The sequence below is a fragment of the Fundulus heteroclitus genome, chromosome 23 (genome assembly GCF_011125445.2).
Source record: "Fundulus heteroclitus isolate FHET01 chromosome 23, MU-UCD_Fhet_4.1, whole genome shotgun sequence".
Classification (NCBI taxonomy): Eukaryota; Metazoa; Chordata; class Actinopteri; order Cyprinodontiformes; family Fundulidae; genus Fundulus; species Fundulus heteroclitus.
The window spans coordinates 8,498,481-8,516,376 of NC_046383.1; the positions used below are offsets into that span (position 1 = coordinate 8,498,481).

The window sequence follows — 17,896 nt, forward strand, 5'->3', positions numbered from 1 at the left end:
TCGTTGTTCTTTAAAGTGTGTGCTTATGTTTATTCATCTGAGTTAAATAAAACTTTTAAATTGCAGAGCTTGTGCTTTCACTTTGAGATTTCACATGACAACTTAAACCAGGATGGGAGCCTGTAACATTTTGGCACAGATAAAACTAATTCTCCTTCCAAAAACTTGCCCCATTGCCAATTTAGGTGTCCTTAGTAGACCTTTAAATCTGGGAAGAAACGGTCCCAGAACAGCCGGATCCACAGAAAACCAGTGAGCTCATGAAAATGGGAATGAAGCAGTCAGATCCTCACAGCAGCAACATCCCTTATAATCATACAAGCACAACTTACACTTTCTAGGGGTGTGAGAAACAGTGATGTGGTCAGAATAACCCGTTAGAACAATCTCGACTTGATTCCTCATTTTCACCTTTGTTTTTATTATTTTATTCATCGTGTTTCAGGTCCATATCTGATTAAATGTTCTTACTGCTGGCAGACACAGAGACCTATGTGGTCCATTTTTTTTTAGATCTCTGAATATTTATGTAGCAGAGGTGGAGACTCCTTTCCAGCGCAGTTGCTCCTGTTCCCAGCAGCAGGAGCCAAAGACGAATACATGTTAGACTCTACATGTGGGGCAAAAAGTTATATACGGTGTTTTCCTGTAATTAATTGTAAAGACCACCCACATTATCACATGCTTGGATTTTTCATTGGTTCCATTATAGGATTAATAGGAGGACAATTTAAATGTTTTTCAATTTGCACACAAGAAGAGATTGAATGGCTGTCATGGTTATAGTCATTTGAGTCAAGGAATGTGCAAGAGACCTATGCAGGCACAGGTGAGGGCAACTAAGGGGACCTTGCAGGTACTTGCTGGAAAGTTATCTTGAACATAAATGGCATGGTCATAGCGGAGTCACTTGTATTGCAGAGCATACCAAAGTAAAAAGAAGACCCTCTCAAGTCCATTTATCTGACAACATGTGCTACATAAGTCATTAATTTAACCCTTAATTTCTTTAATGAAATGAGTGGCAAAGAGGAAGTCAAGATACGGTAACTTTGTTATTAATCCCACTTTCAGATTTAAGAGAAGTCATGCCGCCACAGCCATAGCAGGAGAATATGAGTCAACACAATATTGCTAAGCCAAAATTAAGACAACAGGGGCTGAATTTATGGGCAAATCTGTGTTTGCGCTTTCTGTGTTTACATTTCCATATTAGTTATCAAGCAAATCTGCATATATAGGAGGTATGCCCAGCTATGCAAGAGATCTTTACTCTGTGTAATACTTTGAAGTCTGATCACTTCTGAGAACTGGATTGTTATACTGGGCATTGATATGATGGAAAATATTAAGACCCATAATTATTTATCAATGTTCTCCAGGAAACCTGCTTAAAATCCCAGGCACTTAAGAATTTCCCCAGTTTCTGTTATGCTAATACCTTATCACCTCACCAGGGATTTTAGTTTCAAAACACAAGCATTACGAGAGTTTTCAGATAAAAAAAAAAAAATGAAATTAGGTTATTTTATTACGACAAGTAACAGTTCTCTTTCCTGTAGTAGACTTTTCATCTCACTGTAAACTTGTAATAAAGGCAAATAAATCCTCCCGAGGTGTGCGAGGCCAACTAGTCAGATGGCTCCCTGTTGTGGCTGAGTTTGACAATTTAAAAAAAAACGAAACTTAGAATATTAATATCCATGGGATACCAAACTATATTAGCGAACGCACCCATGAACACTTTCACAAGAGACAGGTTGCTGTTGCTGCCCGCTGTATCAATTAGCTTCATCCCGTCAGTCCGCTGTAAAAAACACACCCAGACTGTGGTAGACTTGGTGGTGAATTTTGAAACAGGCTGTTTTCTTGTGTGTTATCAATGACATCAAAAATGCTAAATTGCTGTAAATTTCAGCGTCTCGTAAATTGCACTTTGGAAATTGCACTGACAGTCACGGTCAGCTCATCCGTTGCATTGACGCAGCTGGCAGCCCCCGGTCGAGGTAAATTGGGGACTCTTCTGATTAGCTCGTAGTATTTCACTGCACTGAGAATTTATTCCGTTCTTAAACAGTTTACTGCAAAATGTCATCTGTTCACGACAGGAAATACAGATTTTTACTTATAATTTCACTACCCCTAGTACCTCCTTTTGGATTGAGCCATTGGGGACCACGCAATGGCGCGTTTGAAAGGGTTCTGTGCTCTCGCTAATGTATTGCTCTGACAGAGTTGGTTCTAGCCATGTTACAAGGGTGATATGTTATAAGCTGATCCAGGAACCTCAGAAAACCAAACTGAGAATCCTCAGATGACTGGGATGGAAGGCTACAGGCAGAAATGGAAACATCCCATGAGCAAAAATGTTCATGAACTAAGAGTTTTGGCACAAGAACACAGCTGCGGGCTTCACTTGTCTGGTGGGACAGATCCAGGGACCCAACTAAACCATCCAAAAGGGGAGCAGGAACAATTGGGCTGTTGGAACATCCTACAGCTACACAGACACTTTGTTGCCTTATTAAACATATTCTATCTAATACCCCAGACTACCACACAGCTGGGTAAAGCAAATACTGATATCCAGATGTCAGAGACATCCAGATAAAGTTGTAACCGCTCTACAGCGTTGCATATTTGCAAGATAGCTGAACCATAATCGCATCTTATGTCTATTTAGGGAAGTATTGCATATCCATTGTTTGTTGAAAGGGTTCTAAGAACAGTCTGTCCAGGTCTTTTAAAGGTGGCCTTGTTGCTACCTGTTTTTGTCCAACAGACTTGAAATGTCCCAAAAAGTTTGGCATGCTCTTATTTTCAAAAGCCAACACTCTAGGCCAGAAGCTATTCTAATATTTGGTTTATATTTCACAAAGCTGGTGAGATTTGCAACATTTATGTTCAATTAAAAAGGCAAATTGGCTGGTCGATTTCTGTGGCACTGCTGAGAAGAAATAGAAGAGCTACAGCCAATGCAGCCCAAACTAGAAAAAAAAAAATAGATGTTTGCAGCTTGTTTGTAGCTTGGCTATTGGTGAAAACTGGAATAGTTCTATGTATATAAAATAAATGTGCCATTTTTTTATGTTAAAGGCTTAATCCATCTGATGTATAGTCTATTACATGTAAATGTCCTTTTATTCAATGCCTGTTTTTATTTTTTATCTTTGCTTTAACATATCCGGAAACAAGCTCATTGCCCAATAAGACCTACAGAGGTGGTCATACAATCCTACAGGATGGTTGTACACCAAAACCTCCTCGATCTGAAGTTCTTGTGGACATGTCCCCTTAAGAGAAAGGCCTTGGGTAAAACCCAAAAACCCGCGTTTAAAACCCAGTATTAAAACAGGCACCTGTGTGTTTACTTGAGTTTTAAGTTGTGGAATTGGATTTCTGAAATCGTTCATTGTAATAATTTATATCTGAAGTTAAATTGCCGAGCAGACACACTTCTGTTGCATTTAATACTTGTAAAATATAAAACAGCTTAAAAAGTTCTATTTCCTATTGAAAATGTTTTTTTTCTGCAAATGAACATTAGTAAATTATTTAAAATTAGTCCTTTCAAGTCTTATTCTTTTGTTGCCCTTTGTCTTCACCCCAAAGACAAGAAATGTTAAAGTATATACTACAGCATGGAAATGCAAATCTTGATTTTTTTTTTTTATGCTTTTGTTCTGTTTTTCTCTCCCAGGAGCACACATTTTAGTATTTTTTTACCCACATTTTACCATTCAAACTCACAGTTTTGGAGAAGTCCAGCAGCATGTTCTGCGTTAAAAAATTAATCAGGCAGAGGTGAATGGACACGATGTTTTGATATTCCGACATTTAAATGAATTGTGATGCTGGTTAAAAACACATGAGAAGTCGATAAGCTTCAAATTTCAACAACAGCTAATGACCCTCTTACCAAAGACAGTCATGAGGAGACAAATTACTAAGAGTTACTTCCAATCTGTGGTCTTTGCGTGACTCGCTACATTTTTAAAAAGTCTCGGTTTCCCTGAAGGCAGCACTGACGACTCTCAGTATGGCGTCATTTATTCTACTTCATCTTTATCCTCTTCTTCCCCTACAGCTATCAAAGTTCCACAGTGTTTCTTCTCCAAACTACATGTTCCTGCTTCTTCCTTTTCACAGTGTTGTTTTTCTGAACTTCTCGTCTTCTTTTATTTATTTTGCTCATGGCTTTTTAATTGTCTTCTCGTGGGAGTAATGTTAGAAAGCACCGCTCATTGTGTCTGCTCTCAGCGTTTCATCTCAGCAGTGAAACTTGAAGATGATCAGGACGATCCTCTTGTACTCCTTCCTGAAGTTGTGGTTCAGCACGCCGTAGATGACGGCGTTGAGGCAGCTGTTGAAGTACGCCATAAAGTAGCTGGCAGTGAACAGCCACTCGGGTATGGCCCGGCTCAGCCTGGAGTCCAGCGCCACCATCAGGCCGATCAGGTTGAGCGGCGCCCAGCATACGGCGAACAGCACGAACACCACGAACATGGTGAGAAAGTTGCGAAGGTCGTGCGGCTTGATTTTAGGCCGTGAGTCCGGCTTGACCCTCCGCCTGACCTGGATCACCAGAATCCAGATGCGCAGGTAGCAGTAGGTGACGATGCTCATCGGCAGAATGAAGTGCACCACCACCACCGTGATGGTGTACAGCGAGCTGACCGACTGCGCGAAGGTGCAGGAGTACACCCGCGGGTCGTACTGCAGCGACTCCACAAACCAGTTGGGCACGATGGCTAGGATGGTGAGCGTCCAGACGAGCATCACGTAGCACATGGTGTTGCTGCTGGAGAACAGTTTGTCGTACTTGAGGTTGTGGCAGATGTAGCAGTATCGGTTGATCGCAATGCCGGTGATGTTGAAGATGGAGCCGATGACGCTGAGGCCCATGAGGAAGCCGCTGATCTGGCAGTGGATGTAGCCTGCGATCCAGCCATTGTGGAAGATGGCGGTCAGGACCAGTGGGTACGGATAGATGGCGACCACCAAGTCAGCAAAGGCCAGGCTAACCACAAAGGCATTGCCTATAAAAAGAGAAGACAAGGAAAAGGCACAAGTTTAATAAAAATGGCTATTGATATATCCAGCTGTATATCGTTTTATTATTCCCTTGTTTCTTTTTAGCTTTCTTCCAAAAAATCAAGACCTTTTTGTAATCTACTAAAGCGTTCTTGATCAATAATTCTCCAGCCTTTTCAAGGTCTTTCAAATTTTCTGGCACCTTTATCTCTCATTTTAATAGATTATCTGTTTTTAGCTATATTTTTTATTGGTTATCAAGCCATTAAATCTGACCTATAAGAGCTTCAAAGTCTTCCCATTCATTTTATTTAATTAATCATAACAAAAATTATAAATTACAGGATTTTAGCTCAAATAATGTGCTATCCCATGTTGGCATATGATCAATTGAGGAATGACACTTTCAAAGGTTCTGTTACGGGACTTTTTCCATGGCTGGTAAAAGTATTGGTCACTTTAGTTATTGAGTCAAATACAAAGACTGGACTCGTAAATGAATTAAGAAGCAGCCAAAGTCGAAGAACAAAGTCTTAGATGCCCCAACAATCTTGGGAGACTACGTAGAATGAGTCTGTTTGGGTAGAAGCAAAACTAAATAGATGATGCAGAGTGGTTTGAATTTTACGCATGGTAGTTGTTAAAAGGTAATGTGGCAGCAGCAACATTTGAGCAACTCAGAATGCCACGATACAGGGAAAGTCTTACCAGAAACTTAAGCCGAACACTAAACTCCAATAAACAGTTTGATGTGAATGAATTATGAGTCTTACAATCAAATCAAATGACCGATCATACATAAGGAAAAATAAATGAAATTCATTCAGAATTGAGCTTTGTATTCAGCAGCAATCAAAGTAAATAGACGTAATCAATGATCATCACTCAAAGGCCTATTTCCCAGCGATTTAATCAGGTAGAAGAAACTCAGTCCACTTGAGGCAGAGATGGACCTCTGACCAAGAGGGGGCAATCCACCTTTTTGCAGTCGAGGACTATAGGGACCATTTTTTATTTAAGAAATTATTGTTAAAAATATTATAAATTAAAAATATTAGTAATACAAAGTTAGACTTTTATCAAAATTGTCCCGATCGCTCAGGAGTTTAAAGAAGTTGAGATGTTGAGAATAGGCTGCCAATAAGAAAATCTATTATCTTTTCCCCAACCACATTAATCTGTATTTAAAGTTATATTCTGAACTATTTTAAACGGTTTTATGATAATTTTCACTTTTTAACATAACATTTTAGTATCATAAAAACCTTTACATCATTAAGATTCAGTATGCCATCAGCATTTTGAATGGCCTTGGTGAAAGTAATTAAATGTGGCGAAAGGTCAACGTAGATGCATCTGTGAACACCACATACAGAAAAAAAAAAGCTTTTACAGGATATTTTCAAAGACTCCCTTAAATATGTAAACATAAAAAAGGAATAAGGTGTTATCTATAATAAGTGTTTTTTTGTTTGTTTTGAAAAGCTCAAAAGCAGACTCACGCTTTGCTCGAATGAATTATATTAGCCTTGGTTTTGGGACTTCAAAAGTGACATTTTTGATAAACCTCCACCAGTTAAATTTAATGCACAAATTAAAGGGTAACAAACAAACTCAGCAGTTCTAGTGAATGCGTGCTTGTTTCTTTATTAACGTTTGCACCAGGAAACAGAAGGCAGCCATTATGCTTCCATTGAGCAGATGGTTTTCAGATGTGGCAGACATCCACACAAAAAAAATAATAATACAAGCTTTCATGTGTCTGCAGGAAGATTTTTGGAGATGAAAGGATTTAAAGACTCAACAGCTGTAAGGCTCTCTTTTTGAAAATCCAGTATGAATAATATGATCATGTACTTTTGATAAAACAGCTGGCAGCCTTTTTATCAGTATTGATAGTGCTGAAACATATATGTACATGTTGAAAGATTAATGTGGACAACTGACTTTCATAGTAAATTAAACAAAAAGTAGTTTTGTTGAGCACAAAATAACTATTTTGACTGCATTTTATTGGAACCTAGTGAAACAGATGTGCATATTCAGAAAAGATGTAAAAAGATTGCAATTAGGCCGTCCACACAAGGGCTGGACGATAATTCAATAATATATACAGCGAGTGCTATCGATAAAACAAAAAAAGGGTCAATAAAAAGTTCAATAGAATAACAGTTTTCCTTCCTTTTGCATTCTGTCCTATAATATATATATATATATATATATATATATATATATATATAATAATATATATATATTATATATATATATATATATATATATATAGAATATATATATATATATATATATATATATATATTATATATTAATATATACTATATCTGATATATATTATATATATATATCTGTCTATATATATATGTGTGAGGTTTTTTTTTTGTGGAGATTGTTGTTGTGAGGGATTCTGACTGCTTTGCGGTACACTGCCCCTTATGCGTCTGACATTTTTAAAACAACGCTCAGTGCGTATTTGTGCGGGTTTATGTTGATGAAAACTTTTCTGAAAACGATCCTGTGTGTATGATATATATATATTGTCTAAATGTGGTGGAGATATTTGCATTAGCATTGGACGTTACAGAAAAAAAGCATATCGATAAAATTTTAACCATATTGATCAATATCGATAATTATTAAAAAATTCCAAATATGTAATTTAAGTGCAGCCCTGGTCATTTTATGCTGTTATTTAATGACCTATTTTTAGATAAAAATCACACACATTTTGAGTTTGATTGAGACCAGAGTGCCACATGTGGAGGATACAGATGACATAGTTTTGTCACATGTCATGTCACTTAGGGGAGTGGTGGCCTAGAGATTAGAGCAGCATGCTTGCAACCTGAGAAGGTTGCAAGTACCCAGTTTAATCCCAGCAGACTACCACTGCGGGTCCCTGAGCAAGACCCTTAGCCCCAGATTGCTCCCCGGGCGCTGTGAAGGGATGGGTTAAACACAGAAGACAAATTCTATTGAAATGTACAATTCCAATGACAAATAAAGATTTCTTCTTCTTTCAGGAAGTACTGTAATGAAGATGAGTCACATACTTGCCAACATTATACATTCCCTAAAATTCTCACTCCTGACTGAAAGAAAGTTGTTACAGATACGAGCAACACCAACAGCATAGCCAGGCTTTGCCTTAGTGCTCAGGTGTGCAGAGCAGCTGCACAGAAAGAAGGACTGAGTTGAAGTGTTCGGATTAGGATGCCTCCTTTTTGGACGGTTTCCAAGCACGTCCCACTGGGATAGACTCTACTATTCAGCTATAGAAATCCTTACTGGCCAAGTTCCTTGCAGCATTTATGAAAAAGAAGCCACTGCCCAGAAGAGTGTACACTTGGGGATTGGAGACAATAGTTATTTACATAATACAGCTGCATTTATTCAGTGTTTCAATTACTTCGCCTTCAGAATTATGTGGGATGGATGCACAGAAGGTGGCAAAAAAAAGGAGAATGTTCTTCCATATAAAGATTTATAGAGTCACAAAAGACATTTAAAGACTTCAAAACCCACAAATCAAAACTTGGAACACGTCCATGCTAATGTATGTTGTACAGTTATTATAATATGATACTTCCTATGGTAATTATTTAAGACACATTTGGAGTCTTGTCTGAAACCTTCCATCAGTATATCTGGCTGCAAAGTGTGAAATTGAATCCATATATCAGCACACTAACATGTAGAACTGCAACAGCTGAACCGATAATAGTATTCTAGCCTTTCTTTGGCGTGTACAGTTCCTCCAGCTGATCCAAGGCAAACGTCTCTGTGCAACTCCACAACAGCATGCATTCAAATGTGCATTTCCCAGATCTTCCTCTGAAAATGGCCCTAAATCCTGGTAACCAGTTCCCCTCCTCTGTGAGTCTACATGGTTTCAGAACCGCAAAATCACTTTGCTTGGAATAAATCAATCAATTACTAATTAATAACCATCTTTAATCCCACTTAGTATTGTTCATAAATCAAATCGGTTAGATCCCTCTCATGAGCCATTGGGGACATTTTCAACCCACCTCGTTTACCTATTCGTTATGTATCAAATGGATAGGTGGATTGACTTGTGTAAAATATAACTTAACAGAAAATCCACCGTTTGCAGAATAAACTAGCTGCTTTACAGCTTGTAAGTAAATGCTGTATATGTACCCTACTTTCTTTACTAATTCTGTTAGAACTGAGACAGTTTTAGAAAGTGAGCTCTTCAGTTGCAATAATGGGGAGGTGCAAAAATGTAAAATGCTGCATAGTTCACTTGGGAGAAGCAAGTAAATGTTAAACTCATAATTCAGACCTTCTGAATGCATATTTTATATGTGAGGGAGAGACCGTTAATGCACATCAGCTGGGTCGACGCTTTTATACAGTCCAAAAAATACTGTATATGCCTGAGGAAACTGCTAAAAGCTGAAATAAAATTTAATTCACCTTCAATTGTGGCTGGTAAAGCCGTGTTTACACCTCCCCCAGGGAGCAACAACACATTACATTTATCTCGGAGAAGTCAGCTTGAGCTGATGTAGTGGTTAGAGTGCTCAATGCTTGAATGAATGTATACATTTGATGCTTGTTTAGTTATATTCATTATCCCTAACTGTTGATAGCGGTACTGAAGTGCACTGATGAGCTTTGGAGAGATTTATGATGGAGACGATAATAAAAAAGAAACTGAAGCTTCTCAGAGAGGCTCTCTGCTCCCTGTTTTGTTCCGGTCACTTATTTTGATGCTACTTTTACTTTCTTGTTTTTTTTTTACCTTTATGCAACTTGCCTTAAAAAACAAAAAGGTTTTTGCTTGTTTGTATCTGACGGATACTTCAGTGACAGACTGCACCATCCTAGGTACACAAACAGCCTTTAATGCAGATTGTTATATTTTAGAACCGTCACTGCTCCCAACAAACTCAATAAATAATTTAAATCTATTTCTGTATTTATTTGCAGTTGTTCCATTTATTGTAAATGGTCTGTTATTGTTTTTAATACACAAATACATGCATATGTTGTAATGTACTCAGTTGCAGATTTTTTAAGTTGAAATAGTCAGATTCAAATGAATCCCTGTGATGTGAATTTATTGTGGTTCAGGGTAATTTCATTTCAATCTGAAAAACTCAAACGGATAGAAAAGGCAATTAGAAGAATTTATTGATACAATATTTTAAGACTTTGGCGCTCAGACCTCGGCAGGAAACATTCACGCTGAATTATACTTCAATATGCATAAGCAGGAGTATGAGAATAGGGATATTTCCCCCACAGGCCTGAAACTGGTGGTGGAGTGGAGATAAACAAAGATTTGTTCAGTCCATACGATGATCTGTTTGAGCTAGATGTCCAACTTGATAAACACAGGTTGTGCAGATGGCCGAGACGAGGATGTGGAGTTCTTTTAAGATTAACCCAGGATGCTGATTGGCTTCGAGTAGGAGCAGTTCAAAGCTGATTGGTTTGCGACGAAGGCGGATGAGTCTCTGATGGATGGGAGGTAGGCAATAGAGTTTCTTCTGATTGAAATCCCGCCTTGAGCTCCACTTTGTATATTTCTGTTATTGCTGTATTATGTATGATCTGACAAATTATTTGTTTAAAGGTCATAGCAACAACTTTTTCATCAAAACGATTGATTTTTCAAAAAGAATACATTCACAGAGCGTCTAGATTGATGCAGAATAAAGCTTTTAATTTTACAGAAAAATAAATATAGATTATATAAATAGTTGTTTTGTAAATTTCAACTAGTCCAAAATATATAAATATTTACTTCTTGTGAAGACCAAGAAAAAAAAGTCCTTGTTTGTGCACACAGTCTTGGCTCATAAACTTGATTCTGCTTCTAAGCACAAATAGGAATTTCATGGCTTCCATATTTTCTCCCTGTCGTTGTTTTATGTGGACAAAATTCATTAAAACACAAATCCAAATAACAATGTGTTAAAGAGTCCAAGACCTGGATTTGGGTGGGAGGACTACATAGAGGCTATTAGGTTCTGTAATAGTTGGTGCACAATCTATCATCTTCCCTTGGTGTGGCCTGTGTTGGATGACTTTCAAGATGTGTGGGTGCCCTCATACGACCATTAGTTATGACAGAAGGCCCATCTGGCACTTGTGCAAAGCACATGCTGAGCAACTAACTGCACAATAACCAGTTTTCTATCTGGCTTTACGCAAACCCACAATGTGACCCCTATCTGATCTCATCAAGTGCTGGAAATATTGTCCAATAAATGTATGAGGGTAACCTTCGCCCACTGCCTGACTGACTGTCGGACGCTCCAATCACTGCCTGTAACACCAATACTTTATCCTTTAGCACCATTTTCACACCTAACCTCTCCTTGTGAAGTATATCACTTTTGTATCCACTGCTGGCCTCCATGTGCATCTAAATATGTAAAAACATGAATCATTCTGTGTATTTTGGTTGGTGAGTAAATAAGATGAACAGAAGGAGCGGCAATTTTCTCCTACAATGTTTTTAAGGATGGGGGATAAAGAACAATACTTTCTTTCTGAAAACACATCTAACCTCTGTTGGGTTAAATTATTTCATTACTGTCTCCACTTACGCTACACCTGCATTTATATACAGTCATATAAAATTAATGCATTAGAATATTATTGAAAGTTTATTTATTTTAGTAACTGAATTCACCAAGGGAAACATATTATATAGATTAGCACAGACTAATGATGTTTTAAAGTATTTCTGTTAATTATGACTTTTTTAATCACCTTCAGCTAATAAAAACACAGCATTTATGATTAAAATATTGCATCAGACCAATAAAAAAACCAACGTTTGCATGCAGAAATGGCGGTTTAATTAAAAGGATGTTTAAAACTAGGTTAAAAAAATTTGTCTTCCAAAAAGTACTTTAAATCTGACAAAAATTCTTAGAAATGTATAGTCTAATTTATTGAATATGTCTGTATAATGATATTCTTGTTTTTGTTCTCCTGCAAGGTATTCCGGCAAAAGTAACGTTGCGACTCACGACACAATCATGCAAATCTACTGCCTTCCTTTTTGGCACCAATTTCCAAATGAATTCAATTCATAAGATATTCTAAAATCGAAAATGTTTTCTGCATACTTTATGTCTCAACATGTATTTCTTCACGTGACGGAAAAAAATATTTCCTGATACCGCTCCAAGTTGCATTTCCCCGATCTCAAATGTTCCCATAAAACTTTCAATTTTAGACCTTGTGTCGACCTCCAATCGTGATCAGACTGACTGAGTCTAATTATGCGCTGTGACTAAAGACTGAAGATAAGCTGTTGCTGAAACGCCTCAGTGTGTTTGAGGTGCGTCTCACCTCTCGGCTGCTGCTGTAATAAACATGTTGTGGTGGAAGCCTTTATCAACGTACACAGAGAGAATGCGGCCATTAACCTTTGTGGCCTTAATAAGACCTTGTTACACCTAAATTCAGTGTTTATCACCCCACGACTCCATCTTCATTATGAGGAGTCGTTGCTGTTAATATTCAGGATGGTACTCTTTGTCTGCTGCAGATCACAAGTTTCGAGCAAAGAGCAGAACAGAGACAGGGGACTTGTTAACCACCAGTCAATTTGTATTAGTTGGTGGTTCTGTCATTATTACCGCCGTTGCCCTTGGCAGGAAAATCCCATCCTCTGGTGTTTGCCGAAGGTAAATGTTAATAAGGAAGAAATAAAATGGCAACGTTGTTAACGGTTCAATTCCCTGAGCAGTTGTGATTCATTAGAGATGTTATTGGTGTAAATACTTCCATCCGTCCGTCCAACTGACTGACTGACTATCAGCCGGCCATTTGTCTTTCTGTCAAGCTTCGCTATATGTTTTTGTGACAAGCTCCTGGTAACAAAGTGCTTTAAATCACTTTCTTTGATTTGAATCACATTATCTTGCAATTTTTCCTTTAACATAGGCTTTGTTCCTGGAATTCAGCTTCTTTATGCCCAAATGATGAGAATTTCAAGGCTTAACAAGCAGACAAAAGTAAACATTTCCCTGAAGCAGCCAAAGTCATAAGAAGGCACACCTTCAGATAGCCTTGTGGACTATTGATCAGCGCCACTTTAATGGATAACCTAAAAGTCTATCTTTCAGAAGCAAGAAGTAAATGTGAAACGGAGAAAGACATCTGCATTACGCTTCACTGAAATGTAGAGATTAGTCTCTCAGGTTACACAACCTGCAGCTGGAAACATCTGAACTGTCTAATGATAAATGAAACCGAGCCGGCTCTTAATCATCCTGTTCATTAAGACAAATGGAGACTTCAATGGGAGAGATCTCTATCTGCATGCTCTTTGCCTTTTGAAGGCGGCGAGAAGTTACAGTAGTTTCAAAGTTCTAGGTTTATACACATTGAAATGCTAATTTATGCACAGAGTCGAACAAATATCTAATCTGATCATCTGCTCTGCGGAGAGAGAAGAGTCGTGAAGGTTTTTCCTTCAGTGTTCCTGAGTTCGTGTGTTTGTCTCACAGAAACAGGTAGATACCAGCATGCGGGAAGCTTCTGGTTACCGGAGAGAGCCTGTTTTGAAATCTGAGTCTGACTACACAGCGAGTGTTTCAGTTTATTCTCCCGATGGTGAGGATGTGGCACCTCTGGGGTCTTTGATCGTGTCAGCAGCTCTGACGGCTGCTGCTGGTGCTGCTGGATCCCTGTTGAAGTAGAGCGAACACGGATGTCACCTTCAGACACACTTCAGGTTGCAGTTTGGATGTAAAAATAGCCGCTTGTTTGTCAGCTCGTGTCTTTGGATGCGGATTATTGCGCGGAGCTCAGAGTTTGGGGTTAGAAAACTGACGACGGAGGCATACGAGGAGTCATTTGAGGCAAACTTAGGAAAAATCTGTGTCAAACTGTCTCCTTTTTCCCTAAAAATAAATTTAAAAACAAACTATATCTTGGTATATATCTATATCAATATACTAGATGAGACTTTAACTCATCTAGTATATTGAAGAGGCACAGTGTTGTTATTTTGTCCTCATTTATTTCCTTAAATGCTTTTTTATTTGAAAGACCAGCAGAAAGTAGTGCACAGTTTGGAGGTGGCTAGAATGTTTTTCAGAATTTTTACCGATAAAAACCAACTAACAAAAAAAATTTCCACTTGCAGTTTGGCACAATCAATGCAGAGGACAAATAAACCTTGTGGAAGAAGATTCTCCTGTCAGACGAGACCAAAATCTTTAAAAAAACTAACAAAACATGGAGATGGCAGCATAAAGCTGCGGGGATGCTTTGGTTCATCAGGGTTAAAGATGCTGGCAAGAGTTAGTTAGAAGATGGATGGAGTTAAAATCAGGGCTGTTGGAAGCTGCAGATGAGTGGAGACTATGGTGGAGCAGGCAGCCAGATCTGACACGTAATAGTTCACTTCAAATCGTCTGAATCTGTTAGAATAGTCCAGTAAAATAAAATATTCCTGAATGTCCAGACCTAAATTCAATTGAGAATCTGAACGGAAAGGTAATCTTAACAGACGCTCTCCATCTACCCTGGCTGACTGGGATCAATTTTGCAAAGATAAATAACCAAAACATTCAGTTTTTAGATGATCCCACAAGACTGAACATAAATGTCATTTTCTCTAACACTTCAGATTTACACTCACTATAAGGAAAATATGAGCAAAGTGATTTTAGATGAGTTATGGCTGCATAATGTTTTTATGACCACAATTGGAGAGAGAGAGAAAAAAACACAAAGGATTCCTGACTGCAGCTCTGACCAAAGTTCTCACTGACATACTCAGCATCAACATCTGAACTAAATACTGACTGATTGGGACCCAGTCTTGCCTTTTTGGAATAAATCAAAATGTGTAAAGGTTCTAAGTGGGGTTAAGGTCTTAAAATAAACCTTTGCCTTTAGGCATGGTTCTACGTTACGGTAGAAAATCCACATTTTAGTAGTGAATTGCTGGAAGAACCTGTTCCTTGGAGAATGCCTTGATCCTACGCTCTGTCCACACCAGTGTTCTTGGACATGCAACCCCACTAAGGTTTTCAGACTCTAGCCAAGGTTGAACTCTCACTGTTATTATTATCACAAAATCTTGAAGTTGTTTTATTGGCTTAATCTTCATGTTGGATGTAGTCTATAACCACTGAGCAAGCTCTGCACTGGTGGCGATAAGATTGTGCATCACCCTCCACAGGGTGAGACGGTCATGGAGCTTGTAGGGCAACCTTGGATGTCCTGAACTATTTTTATTACCGCAAACGTTCCTGCTGGTTTGGGAAACTGGAATTATTTAGTTAATGCCCCCTTACAGTCTTGCATATCTGTGGCATAGGCAGACACGCTGCATTAGGTAAATAATGGGCCAACATTGTCTTCCTACACATTCAGCACTGCATCACAAATTAATGTGATCACCGGATAATTCAGGTGACCATACGTTGTTTTAGACATTTTGATAAAAATCTCGGTGAAGCACTCTGGTCGCTGTTGAAATTTGTTCAACTTTGACCACGGCTCGCTCTGACACATACGCAGCCACAATCTTCAGCTGGCTGAGCTGACAGAAGCCAGAGCTCCTTCACAACCCGCACGCCGTTTTCTCCATCACATCGTCTCATCATCATTTTTTTTTCCTTTCTATTTTCTTCCTCCTCTCTGTCTGTTTCACTATCAGGTTTATTGGAGACAAATGCATCAGCACAGAAGATTTTCACACAAAACATAGCCATTATGTACTTGTTATTTTCAAAACGCTGCCTCTTTGCACTGCACTCTGTTCATCCACTGCAGACTCCAGCGCAGTCAATGATGCTTTTGGTCTAATCCCACAGAGTTTAGCGCTAACTCCTGTTGCATGCTCAGCACATGCAGCTTTGGGTCTGAAAGACACATAATACCCGACTCAGGAAATGCCCACAGGGAAAGATGGGTTGAGAGCAACATGCTGTGCGGATGCTTTTCCTCAACGAGGACAGAAGCTAGAAAGAGTTGATGGGAAGACGGATGGAGCTAAACACAGGGAAATCCTGGAAGATAACCCGTTAGAGGCCCTAAAAGGCTTCAGACGTGTAAGCAGGATAACTAGAAGTAAATGGTTCAGATCAAAGCGTGCTCATTTGTTAGATTGGCCTAGTTCTAATCTAATAGGCAATTTCTGGTAAGACTTAAAAAATCATGTGAGATTTAGTTTTGTATTAGTAAAATAAAATATAAAACCTTGTCTCATTTTCTTTTCAGTTCACTTTTATGCATTACTTTGGGTCGGTCTATCACAAAAACCCAACATAACATACTCAAGCCGCTAGCTGTTACATAATACAATGTAGGACGTTATAAGGAGGATTAATATTCTTGAAAGTTCCTTTAAAACAAATACTAGCTCTAAATGTATTGTTTTAAAGATGGGGAATCTTAAAAGAAAGCTGAAAATCGAGGCTGCTGCTGCTTACAAAACAATGCAGCATCTAAATGTTACGCATTGTTTTAGTGGAGATGAGAGACTTTTTGACTTCTGCTTTGAATTCCTGTTGCTTCCTGTCACAGGAGGACTTCAGATCACAGAAACTGACGCTAACCAAACGGACGCGTTGCATCAGCAAACCAGCTGTGCTGCTGCAAGCGAGGAGCTAGAGGAGCTTCACAGCCTTTGATCCGTGCATGGCTTAAGTCATTAGATCATTTTAGTAGAACATAACAGTCTTAGGAGAACTGATGAAAGTCCACTAACGCTAAAGTAACATCTTTTTTTTCTTCTTTTTTTTCCACGCTTAAAACAACCCTGAGAAAACAGCTCTAATTTGACAAAACTCAAACTTTAAGCAAGAACAAGAAATCAAAGTCCTCTTTTATTTAACTGCAGACCTGTTTTTTTTGTTTGTTTTTTTACCATTTTGAGGTAATATTTTTTAGCTATTTTTCTTGGGTGATGAGCTACAATGTTTGTTTCATGCAGTTCAGCACCAGGTTTGAACAAATCAGATTGTTCTCCACTCTTTTTTATCAACCTTTCTAAACTCCTTTAGGTTTCTTGGCTGCTTATCGGCAAATCAAAACTCTGACTCCTACCTCAGATTTTCTGCGGGACTGAAGTCTTCAGACTGGCTCAACTAATCCACTACCTTCCTCTTTAGTAAATTCCTCGCTGTCTTGCTGGTACGTCTTGGATCACTGACGCCTCCTGAACCCTGCTTTAGTGTTCTTGCTGAGGGAAGAGAGTTCTTGTTGAAGTGTTTATAGTACCTGACCCAATCCATTCTCCTCAATACAGTGATATTGTCCAGAAAAAAATCCCAAAGCATGATGCTTTCACATCTGTGCTTGATATCTGACCACATCTGTGTGCAAAAAGCCTTATTTTAATAATTTATATCAGGTTAGTTTCCCGTCCTTGAGCGCCACTGCTCCATTACACCTGAATCAAGTTGGCTCCACAACTTGATGGAATCAAGTTCTTCAGAGGCCTGTAATTAGCAATTTATTTAGTTCGGCTGCATTAGAAAATGGAAAAATTTAAAAGCAGCAGAATTGTGAGGACTGAAGATGGCGAGCCCTGATTCTCCTTCTACAGTGATGGCTGCAGGATTTCAATTGTGCTATATAGTGGATCAACAAGTTTAACAGTCAAGACTGGTAGCTCATAAGCAAAAGAGAACCATCTGCCTGAGAAGCAATCATTAGGGGCTCTGATGGCTGCTTATCGTTTCCAGAGGGCTGAGTCATACTCACAACACCAGCATCATCGGGTTCCATGTTTCAAAGGAATTATTAAAATGTTTAATGAACATTATCAATACAAGATTATCAATAATTATTCAGCCAGAAGTCTGGTAGATTAGGTATGTACCCGTGTGGC

General features: G+C 38.6%; 1 protein-coding gene across 1 annotated transcript in view; it reads right to left on the reverse strand.

Annotated features, from left to right (window-relative positions):
- Positions 1–2,071: 2,071 nt before the first annotated feature.
- Positions 2,072–17,896, reverse strand: part of mtnr1al (melatonin receptor type 1A like) — a 35,032-nt gene continuing 19,207 nt past the window's right edge. Inside the window, exon 2 of the mRNA XM_012861710.3 lies at positions 2,072–5,039. Coding sequence (XP_012717164.2) covers positions 4,270–5,039 — 770 coding nt within the window. The 3' untranslated portion in view covers positions 2,072–4,269. The remainder of the gene's footprint in view (positions 5,040–17,896) is intronic.